This window comes from Pecten maximus, chromosome 11 (assembly GCF_902652985.1).
Source record: "Pecten maximus chromosome 11, xPecMax1.1, whole genome shotgun sequence".
Taxonomy (NCBI): domain Eukaryota; kingdom Metazoa; phylum Mollusca; class Bivalvia; order Pectinida; family Pectinidae; genus Pecten; species Pecten maximus.
In genome coordinates this window covers 13225218-13237771 of record NC_047025.1, presented here as the reverse complement: position 1 = coordinate 13237771, position 12554 = coordinate 13225218, and the positions used below count along the sequence as shown (strand labels likewise).

Sequence of the window (12554 nt, the reverse complement as noted above, 5' to 3'; positions counted from 1 at the left end):
TTCTAAGTGACACCCAGGAGGTACGGTAGTCAGCGTCTCTGTACACGGAAGCCTGTAAAAGAACAAGCGTCACACAATATACAACGTATACAATTAGTTAACTATTTGTACTACTTAAATATGTTGAGCCCCTTTTCACCAATTAACGATTAGAATTTCGTGTCAGAATTGTACCCACTGCTCCAATTGCATGATAGTAAGAGGCGACTAAAGTTGGGATCTTATCTTTCCTCTTTTTTCTGAACAACTTTCTTCTTCCTAATGTCTCCCTTGACAATGCCTCACTTTTGGCCTTCAGCTGAGCGTTCGCCGGTGTGAGGAAGGCATTCTGTCCCTGTCCAAGACATACGAGAGTGTTTTTTTAAATGGGAGTTTCTATTACTAAGCGCTGAGCATATAAGGAGTTGGACAACTGGTTCGCCCGTTGTCAGTATAATGTGACCGGGTGGGGTGTATTGCTTGGTGTCTTCGGCAGGATGCCTCAGTGAGGTAGCACTATAAATCGGCAAACGTTCCGGCCAATCGTAAGGAGACTTCACACAAACATACAGCAGCCTCCCAAAACACATACGCACTCAACATACGCATGCTTAACGGGAGGCCGTCCTTAAATGACCTTAGCTGTTAATAGGACGTTTAACAAATCAAACCAAACCAAAATCGTGTACACATTGGTATTCTTACATATTGAAGTATGAAGGCCATTTACCATTTGATGGGATTGCATTGATCTACAATCTAAAGGAGAAAGTAAAGATAAAAAAGAAAGACTGATCTGTCTTTTAAAAGCTGTCGGTTTATACTACATGATACAGTAGCTATGTCCATATAATTCTAAATCATACGTTAGCATACAAATATATTCTTACATGTTTTGTGTCTTGCCAGTTTTTACTCGCCATTATCTTTTGGATGGGCCGTTAAGAATGTAATTACTAAATATTCTAGCAGCAATTTTGGGATCACCAGAATTAAGCATGTACCGAGGAAAACGCAATATCTACAGGTATCAGTAAACCATCGTCGTTGATTATTGTTTCAGTGAAACCATTGTGTTAATTCAGATGTCATGGAATATACCTCGTAAATTTAGTGTCGGTAAAATGTATGTAGATTCAGGTTTCATAGAAACCATCTTATTGTGTTAATTCTGATGTCATGGAAACCATCGACGTTAATTCAGGTGTAATGGAATCCAATGCGTTAAGTTTGTGTCAATAAAACTTGCGTTAATTCATTTTTTATGGAGACCGTCTCATTGTGTTTATTCTGATGTCAGTGAAACAATTTTATTTCATATGGATACTTTAATATTCGTGGTGTTGTGGCTATAACTGCTCTATTGAAAATAACTGTAAAGCCCGTATTATCTTTTCGTCACATGATTTTCACCATAATGGTATAAAAAGAGAAATGTCATGCGCAAGTTAGCAGTAGTCATGACGATCCGCGTGGCCGTGATAGGAGCGGGTGCAGCAGGTCTGTGCGCTCTGCGCCATCTCACCACTAGACAACCACAGTTCGAAGCCGTGTGTTTCGAACAGAACAGTCGTCCTGGTGGTACATGGATTTACACTGACCAGACTGGCGTGGATGACCACGGTCTCCCCATTCATTCCAGTATGTACAAGAATCTTAGGTAAGTCAATTAAGTTGTCTAGCTTACAACGTCGGCAGTATGGTTCAGTTAGGAAGCACTTTAAATCGGCACAAAAATTCCGGACTATCAGAATGACTTAACAGGATTGGACGTAAAACAATGATAAACCAGACCATACTGATTGATGCACTTCCCCTGCTATATTTTAACATGTTTGATGTCATTTGTTATTTCCCCCACTTCCCTTCTAAATTTCCATACATTTTGTCCCATTCTCGGACAAGTAGGGCGAAGCAGCTGTGCAATACATTTTAATATTCGTAATTGGATCTAAACTGTGTCTGTTATAGACGTTTCATTGGCTATATCTGTATGTTTTTCTTTTTCATTTTTACAAACATTGTAACGCTGCCAAGGTTGGGGCCTTTGGGTCAGGCTTTATTATAAATCATGTCCCCACACCAGGGTAATTCTCAAACATTCTGGTATCACCGGCAAAAGTTCCGGACTATCACAAGGAGACTTAACACGAACATACCGCAGCCTCCCAAAACACACATACGCACTCATAACAGGCATGCATGTCGCACGCATGGGAGGCCGTCCTCAAATGACCTTAGCTGTTGATAGGACGTTAAACAAAATAAACCAAACCAAACCAATCACCTGCAAATTTCTTAAAATAAGGTAAACAAATCAAATACTGAACCCAATATGCGATTCATTTTATATACTAAATAATTTATCAGTTATTTTTATACACACAAACAAGACAATCGAGAAAAATGCACAGAAATATACACATTCTCACAGCTTGACATACATGCGTACTGGTCACATAAATGCAAATGATCGTACAAAAACAAATGTAACAGAATGTATGGGAGTAAATTAAAAGTAAACAACATGTATACATTTAGTATGTACATAATACTAAAGTGTCATGAAAACAGACTTAAAAGTGTTTTATATCTCCGGATAGTAATGACACAAATCGGTATCAAATAATGTTGTGAAGAAATGGTCTTGTATGTCTGTCTTTAATTATTAAATTTCATCAAGCAGAAATAGACATGCACAGTGAAGTTTTTGAATGAGTATGCCCACACTCCATGACCAACATTATACACAAATACACACATGCATACATCTTTTTTTTTTCACACAGAAATGTAAATATTAACATATCTGGAACACAAAGCACAAAAACGACATTTGTATAGTGTCGCATTCTTCGTGGTGTTGTTTGCCAATTTGATTATATTGCTGTTGAAAGTGATGAATACGCACTCACCACACGCATGTATGTTCACGCACTAGGGGCCGTCCTAAAATAACCTTAGCTGTTCATAGGACGTTAAACAATAATGAACCAAACCAACCCGTTTTTTATCAATCAAGACTAACCTTCCAAAAGAAATAATGGTTTTCCCTGATTTCCCCTTCCAGAAGGATCTAACCTTCTAGATTTATGCACATTTGGCCCTATCCACACTCACGCCTATGACGAAGCAGCTGGGCGATATACTTGTATTTTATTATTCGATCTAAAGTGCGCCTGTTAGTCTTTTTTATTATATCAGTATGTTGAAAAAATGTATGAACGGTTCTTATATTATTCATCAGGTCAAACCTCCCAAAAGAAGTGATGGCTTTCCCTGATTTTCCTTTCCGGAAGGATCTTCCATCTTTCATACGGCATGAAAATATGTTAGAATATCTGGAAAGTTATGCAGATCGCTTTGATTTGTTAAAGTATATAAAGGTAAGCAACCAATCTTCATTAACGTGGATAAATTCATTTAAGGAAGTTTATTTCCTTGCATTGTTAATCTTGTACAGAATTATCTATTTCCTAATTATTTCCTAGGTATATTGTATGCATGATACTGTATACATGTAACGAGGCACATGAGAATTGATTCAGCTATCATCCAGTACAAGTACACACAATGACATTTAAAATAAAGTTGAATCGTAACACTTAGTGTACTGTTGTCGCAGGAATATTTTAACTGGGGGATTTTTCCTTCTGTATCTTTCAGTTATGTCACAAACAATGTTCAGAAAGATTAACAGTTTATTTGGCTTAGGAAAACACAAACCCGGACAGTTACCGGAAATATAAAGAACAATACCTGAAATATATACCAACACGTAAACGATGCCAATTATTAAATTATCTAATACCAAACGCATTCAAGATTTAATTAGTTATATCTATATATTTATATTTGATTCTATTTTATTCCATAGTTCAAAATTCGTTTGTACAAAGTGCAGTAGGGCGTAAGACTTGTATCTGCTGCCCCTATTGCATGATCGTAAGAGGCCACTCAACGACTGGGGTGTTCTGCTGGGTGGCTTCGGCAGTATGCTTCAGTGAGGTAGCACTATAAATCGGCAAAAGTTCCGGCCTATCCGCCTCCCAAAACACATACGCACTCACCACACGCATGCATATCGCAAACACGGGAGGCCGTCTGCCGGAAAACATATACGTGGCTGAAAGCGACAGTTATGGTGGGTACCGGCATGACCCACGTCCTCGGTTGTTACGAAAACGGCGATAAAATCACCTGTGCATTTTTCTTTAAATCCACCCTTTTTTTAATGAATTTCGAATTTGTTTATATTTTACTCACCTTAGCATTCCTACATTCTGCACAAGCTCCCCCATGCACTGTCACATGCCAACAGAGCTGCAGCAACCGGAATAAAATAGCACAACATCTGAAACCAACGCTTTTTTCTGTCTCCGCAGATGATAACTATGGCAGCACACATCTAACAACCGTGATTTGTTTTGGCGGAAAGGTTTGAATTTCTAAATGATATAGTACACAACATTTAATGATTACACAGGTTATGAGGTTTTTCAGTTTTAGCATTATAAGTTTTCACAGGGTATTACCGTAAATCAAATGTGATATGTAGTAATAATAGTGGATTCACAGAGAAAATTACCGTCAGTACCCACTTTACTCATCATCAGCCTCCTCGGCATCTGGCAAAAATGTACACAAAGCAAATGTAAGAAATTGTTTTTACTTAATTGATATTTTGCACATTACCACTTTGAATGCTAAAAAAATCAGCTGATTTATTTGTTTATCTGCTTACTTAATACGTGTCATTATGGAAAAGTCAAACATCAAAATAAATTGATAATATTTGGTCACAGGCTAAAGTAATGCACAGGTAAGAACACTAATTCGGGGTAAATCACAAGGGGCAAAGATGCAGAGGCAGGAGAACAGGCAAGATCAACATGGAATATATACAGAACCCACAAAAGCGCTCCTAATCCCTGCGGAACAGGAATTTCAAAGCAGGTAGATGTTGTCATAAATGTTATTTACTTTTGTTTGGTTTTTTTTTGCTTTTGTTGGGGTTTTTTTAGGGGGGGGGGGGGGGGGGGGGGGGGGTAATAAATCGCAAATTATATCTCCATTGAAAGTTATACACTGAACATGTTATTGAATATAGACATTTACCGTTTACAACAGAGGCCTCCTTGTAAAACTGCCCTGCAGGTAGGGCGTAAGAATTGGACCTGCTGCCCCATTGCATGATCGTAGGAGGCGACTAAATTTGGGATCTTATATTTTCTTTCTGAACAATTTCCGTCTTCCTAATGTCTCCCTTGACAATGCCTCACTTTTTGTCTTTAGTTGAGCGTTTGCCCCTGAGAGGAAGGCTTTGGGTTATGTCCCCTTGCCGAGACATACCAGAGTCTTTAAAAATGGTAGTTGCTACTCCTGCTTAGCGCTCAGCATATTAGGAGTGGGACGACTGGTTTGCCCGTTATCAGTATAATGTGACCGGGTGGGGTGTGCTGCTGGGTGTCTTCGGCAATATGCTTCAGTGGGGTGGCACTATAAATCGGCAAAAGATCCGGCCTATCAGAAGGAGACTCAACACGAACATACCGCAGCCTTCCAAAACACACATTCGCACTCAACACACGCATGCATGTCGCACGCACGGGAGGCTGTCCTAAATGACCTTAGCTGTTAATAGGACGTTAAACAAAATAAACCAAACCAAACCAAACCAAACCAAACTTTCATCAGGAATTCTAGAAGGCATCCAGTTTGTGTTTTTTCTATTATACACTTTCAGACTGAAGTCTCCTCCTTCGCCACGCATGTTATTATTAGACATAGAAAATGTCTGTTTGCCTCAAGGAAAGCCCTTACACTGTCTGGCGCGAGTACCCTGGTTCGTAAGTTTCTGAACTCAATTTCCTAATAGTTAAGTTGGTCGAGGCCATAAAACAGAGGTACAAACATTGTGCAGCCAGCAAGAATGACATCAGCGGAATTTCGGCGAATCCCACAACGTAATAATATATATATAAAAAAAAAAGCAATACTGAATCGCTTTTCAGGAATGTGTACTTTTGATTGGATGCAGTCGCAAGAAATTGATAAAAAGCTATGAAGAGATGGACGTGATTTTGCAATTCCACACTGTCTAATGTAAGTGAGAATAAGTTCATGCACTGGTCCAAAGAAAAACATAAGTACCTGAAATGATTTGTGATGGTCAAATGTATTTTTGAAGGAAGACAGTGATCTCACAGAGTTGAGGTTTAAAAGTTTTGCGACGTCGACAAGGACAACATCAAATAATAATTTAAAAAGACCTCGAGTCATGTTTATTTCAAAATGTCCTAAGCTAGGAACCATTAAAGTGCTTTGTAGAGCCGCCTCAGTCTCAATAGCACGAGTCCGACGGACCACTTCCTGACGTCACCTAAACATGTTTGCTGTATATCATGTAGGACTGTTTTAACGGCGCTGTAGGAACGGGGATTAACAAACGACCGTTCACCAAATAATCAAAGTAGGGGTACAACTTGGGTGACCATTGGGGATCGTATGATATAAATCTACCCATGAATTGCGCTTAAGATAGAATGTAATGTAAAGAATGTAATAATCGGTTGTTGGGAAAATATGAATTTTGGTTGTAACCACACTGACAAACAGTCGAGAGTCGTATATCGCCCTCCAATTTCTACAAAACACCTTCTTGTTATCGAAAGATGCAATGATGTCTGACCTCTGAGGACAACAAATCGGAGATGTACTACGAGAGTCCAGCCATTTCTTTGAAAAGGTCGCATATTATACGGCTTCCAGAAACCAGACTAGTTAATAATATTCTTGGCAAACGCTAGCGGAGTAACAAAGTCATCTAGCCTTGCTTTATACAGGCAGTCTACACTTGATTCCAAAGTTAACAGTGTTTTCATGTGTGATGATAAATGTAATCCTGCTGCGGACTTTAAAATGTTACTGATACTTTCATTTCTGCTCTTAAGCAATCCTAAAGATTAAAGTTAAATAAATAATCTCACTAGTATACAAAAAATCTTATGTCACATGCATCTTGTCGCCAACCTTCCGTATAATCAATTCACATCTAAAGCATGTAACATTTTGGTGACACGATGTCGTGAATCGCGGCGAGCTACACCACAGTAGAGGTCAAGTAAACTTGCCTGTAAGAAATCTATCCAAATTCCTTTCGTTGAATTCGTCGATTCCTGGTCTTTTTTCTATTCCCACCAGGGGGAATGGGAATCGAAGGTCAAGTCATTCTTAGTGTAACTGACCATGGCAGGAAGACATTAAAAAAGACCAGCATCCAAGACACTCCGGCGGTCACACAAATCAACATCATTCCAGCGGTAACAAATTCAACAACTAACTATTCTTCACGTTTGGAGGGATATCTGCAGATGGCAGAAGCAATTTTGGCACGTTCATCTTTATCAAAACAAAGCATTTTTGACACTATTAATTATTTATTGGGTGAATGTTTTTGTTTTTTCTAGGCACAGACTCTATGCATGCAGTACATAAGAAATTGGTACGTTTGTTACCAACTAACCGTTGTACGGTGTCCTTGTCAATTGTCCTGTGTCGTGTATCTTTTAACTTACGAATGTTTTGAATGATCGTCACAAACACTAACGGGAAACATTTGGACGCCTGCAAAACCAGTTTCAAACATTATTAAATAGATACTGATTGTAAGAAAAGACAGATAACAAATGTGGAAATAATACATAGCGTTTTTTTTATTTCTAAAAAACGCTATCAGTTTGATGGATGTATAATATTTTTAGAAAATTATGCTTCAATAAAAACGTGTCAACGGAATGTGTTCATAGTGATAGTATATGAAGTATAGTAAGCTTACGAATAGTACTTTAAATATATTTAAACCTTCCCGCCATAACAAATCACGGTTGTTAGATGCGTGTTTCTATAGTTAGCATCTCCGGAGATAGAAAAAAGCGTTGGTTTCAGATGTTCTGTTATTCAATTCTGGTTGCAGCGGCCCTCTTGGAATGTTTCAATGCATGAGAAAGCTTGTGTTTAATGTAGGAACGCTAAGGTGAGTAAAATATTAACCAATAAAGAATTGAAACAGAAATTGCATTTTTTCAGTAGAAAAAGGGTGGTTTTACCGAAAAAAATGCACGGGTGAAATTTTGATTTTAAAGCCGCTATCGTAACAACTGAAGACGTTGGTCATGCCGTTACCTACCATAACTGTCGCTTTCAGCAACGGATATGTTTTCCAGCGGAAGTAAGACGATTTCCTGCTGTTTACATAGTTATGTATAGCTGTTATAGTTATAATAACACTATAATAGCGAAATCAGGACTTCTCCCCTACCTGTCTATAGCCGGTGTGAGTTGCTCGGCAATAGTTCCGGCCTATCACAAGGAGACTTAACACGAACATACCGCAGCCTCCCAAAACACACATACGCACTCAACCACACGCATGCATGTCGCACGCACGAGAGGCCGTCCTTAAATTACCTTAGCTGTTAATAGGACGTTAAACAAAATAAACCAAATCAAACACCTGGGTAGGGCCCAGGTATGGCTTTTCACGTGCACGGGTATAGGGTCATGCGGGGTCAAAGTGACACACTCAACAAATTCCTGCGCTCACCTCTCATATGCCACAATAACAACTATAAACACTGGTACATAGGACATTATTTGACACAGTGACTTGTACAAACAGTATCTATATACCTTATATATGAGTTGGTTAAACTTTAATAATAATTTGAAAAATGTGATACTGTCGTCATTTTTTTCTAAAGCAGTATTATCTACCATATAAGGAGCGTAATATATACATATATTACGATCATAATTCGAATAAACGGTTATAGGTCGAATTGCCAAGACCAGAGTTCATGAAAAAAAAAATCTTAAGCGTTAAGATAACTGAACATGTATCTTGCAGAATTTGGTTCTCCCTATGGAAATAAAAAAATAACTTAACATAAAAAACTACCGTAAATTTCAGTTCTCCACCATAGTGAATTTGGTCAATCCACAAAAGTCCTCCGACAGGGTTATCTGGCAAGTGACATATACTACTCTGGGAGACTCTGATTTAACTATCACAGAAACGTTTGATGCCGTCATGGTTTGTAATGGGTAAGTGTGTTCTTTGTCATGTATATACTGGTAAAGTTTCGAGTTATTTTCAGGTATTTTATTTCGCACTATTGGCTGTCAGCAACCCAAATATTCGTTCGCGTTTGACGGACTATGCTGTTAAAGTAGTGCATAGTATGGCATTCTGTATATAAACCGAAATAAAAAATCACAAATTGGATACATGTATATGATTTATCACCTTATTGGTTAATAAATCAAAGTTGTGACCTCTTGAATATGTCTTCGGTATATCACAGAAGCAAACGATATAGAGAAAAATCGATAAATCTGTTGAATAACATTATCCTGTTCAGAGGAATATTCTTTTGTATTAATAAGACTTTGTATAAGATTTACTTTGCACTATTCAATTTATCATAAGAGTCTAAAGAAATGAACCAAGAGAGTTACTCGATAATTCCAAGATAAAGGGTGGACATTTTGTTATACAAATTTTCGTGTTTGCAGTCATAACTCTGTACCGCTTATACCAGTGATTCCCGGACTGGATCTATTCCATGGTAAAGTTATGCACAGCCATGACTATCGTTATCCGTCCGAATTCGAGGGGCAGCGTGTTGTGTGCCTGGGTGCTTCCTCGTCAGGTCAGGACATCAGTCTGGACTTGTCATCTGTTGCTCAAAAGGTACAAATCCCTCTCTGCCAAACTGTAAAACTCCTCCTGTGAGCTGCTGCCAAAACGGTACAACTTCCTTTATATAACATACTCCATATCACAAACAGCTACTGCTAAAGAGGTATATATATCCCAGTCTACATTACTTTGACACTGTCATGCTGCAGCTATCTCAATATAATAGTTATATGTGTGTACTGAATCCCCATATCACATAACGCAAAGGCTATCAAATGCCGGATATATCCACCAGTAGTATAAGTACACCCATGCAATTTTGTGTCATAAGTCAAATGTATGATTTATAGTGTCGTTGTCTATTACAATCACTCGAAATACACTTTTGGCAAAATCACTTTTCCAATCGTGCAAATCAAGATATATTAACTTGCACTATATTGTTATAATTGAGATATCATATTCGTAATATCTGTTTTCAGGTTTACATGTGTCATAGAAAACCATGTCTACAGACGTATCTACCTGATAATCTGGAACAAAAACCAGGAATCAAGTACGTTACAGAACATTCAGTTGTGTTTGAAAATGACGAGGAAGTGATGGTGGACGCGATAATATTCTGCACTGGCTATATGTTTACTTTCCCTTTCCTTTCTCCGGAGTGTCACGCAAAAGTTGAAAATGAACGTGTTACTCCCCTATACAAGCACGTCATTCACACTGAGTATCCATCTTTGTCCATAATTGGTATACTAAAATTAACTTGCGCATTTCCAAGCTTTCACCATCAAGTACTCTTCGTGATTGCGACATTAGATGGCACTGTGGAGCTACCGGGTCGTGAGGAGATGGATGCGGATACAGATAAAGACTTCCGCAGAAGGTTAGAAAGAGGAATGCCTGAACGATACGCTCACACCATGGGCTCCCTTCAGTGGCGGTATAATGAAGAAATTGCTGATCTTGTAGGATTCGAGCATCTTTCTCCTGTTCTTGAAGAGATAGTTGATGCAGTACTTCTAACACGCGATAAGGACATTGTACACTTTAAGACCATAAAATATGAACTGACAGAACAGAACACGTATGTAGCTATTAACGGGAAACTAATGTAATTGGTATTCCTTCTATGAAACAAGTTCGACTGTACAATCTGTATGTTATTAGTACCAGTATCAACGGTTGGTGTTTCAAATCAATCGTAGTTTGTTTTTAAATAGTTTTGTTTTCTGTATTTTCATGACGTTCCCGAGTAGTATTTCCCTGTTTTCACATGTTGACGTCCATTATATATTTGAAACTACTATCCAATAACATATAAAATATTATTAGGAATTTGGTAAGGGTCAGTTGTTCACGTCTATTATGTGTCAACATTACGTTGACACTCCTGCAACCCGATTGGTTTTCTCTGCTATATTAATTAATCTATAGTTGATATTACAAGCAAATCGGAGCAACGTTCGGTATTAATTATCTAACGTCATATCAACGTCTTTTAAGGAAAACCTCCCATGTGTCGAGATGCATTTGTGTTTTGGGAGGCTGTGGTATTCATGTTTTGTCTCCTTGTAATAGCGCGGAACTGATGCCGACATTTAGGTGCTACTACACGAAAGCACTAGCAGTAGACATTCAGTAGAGTACAATATGTCTCGGCCAGGGGACAGCCTTAAGACAATAGTGATGGTTGTGAACAAGTGCTTGTATTGGTGAAAAAATGATGCCGAGATACATTCATTGTAAAGGTGACCTCTTTTGTGACACATAGTTGTTGATATACAAGTACGTATAGTTCCATTGTAAAAAGGTTAAATGTATAGATACATGGCGATCAGACTTCAAGTTAAGCGTTTGTGCATTTCATATATCTTATCACAGGGGGATAGCAATTGTCCTGCTAAATTCAAGACGCGGAAGGCACGTACCGGTGCTGTATGAAGTGATGTATCAACTTGTAATGATTAGAAACTAGAAAAATGTTTCTGTGAACAAAACATATTTTCTTACAAATGTTTTTCTCGATCAGACAGTCATATTGGCTGTTCGTTACGAAATATTCAGCGAGTTAAACTTGCTATTTGACCATAATCTTTATCCATGGTTGTGCGAGTCATTTCATTGAAATTAATTTCATTCATTATCTCGAGAAAATATTCACCAGTTTAGACAAAAAAGGTTTACCTTTAATCATTCACATATATGGTCCATATTTGTCCTGGATGACACTGACCTTTAATAATTCTTTGGTTTTGGTTTGGTTTTTATTTGTTTAACGTCCTATCAACATCTAAGGTATTTAATAATTATTTACATAAGGTCCATATTTATCCTGGATGATATCGGTGTTTAATCATTAACATATGTGGTCATTTATATCTTTGATGACATTGACCTCAACACCGAAATTCTGCATGCTTCTTTGTTTAATTATATTTGAAAAAAGAAGATACACCAGTGTCCCATCTCACCATTTCCTTAAAAGTTGATCGTTTAGTTTCGATACTAATGTAGGAAATGTATGTTGGTGTTAAGAAAAAACGAGAAAAAAACCTTTAATGTGTCATTTCATATTTCTTTGATTTCATTCAGTATATTCATGTTACGTATAATGTGGCTTAAGGAGTACATTGTATATACTATAATGATTCCGCTGGTCTGTAATAGTCAACAATAAACTACAGATTTCAATTCAATTATTATTTACACATTGTAATTAAGATGGTCTAAACTTGCAATTTTTGGTAAACATTTTACTGAATATACGTTTTTCCGATATCTAGTTTTTTCATATACTTTCTTAATTACAAGGACTCCAAGAATTTGAAATAATCGCAAAATGTTATAAACTAGCTAAATTCAACGTGGC

General features: G+C 37.7%; 1 protein-coding gene across 1 annotated transcript; it reads left to right on the top strand.

Annotated features, from left to right (window-relative positions):
* Positions 1 to 597: 597 nt before the first annotated feature.
* LOC117338445 (dimethylaniline monooxygenase [N-oxide-forming] 1-like) lies at positions 598 to 11173 on the top strand. Its single transcript, XM_033899798.1, has 5 exons — positions 598 to 1639; positions 3227 to 3365; positions 8951 to 9084; positions 9556 to 9771; positions 10182 to 11173. Exons 1-5 carry the CDS (start codon positions 1419 to 1421, stop codon positions 10798 to 10800), a joined length of 1329 nt encoding a protein of 442 aa, XP_033755689.1. The 5' UTR covers positions 598 to 1418; the 3' UTR covers positions 10801 to 11173.
* Positions 11174 to 12554: the final 1381 nt, after the last annotated feature.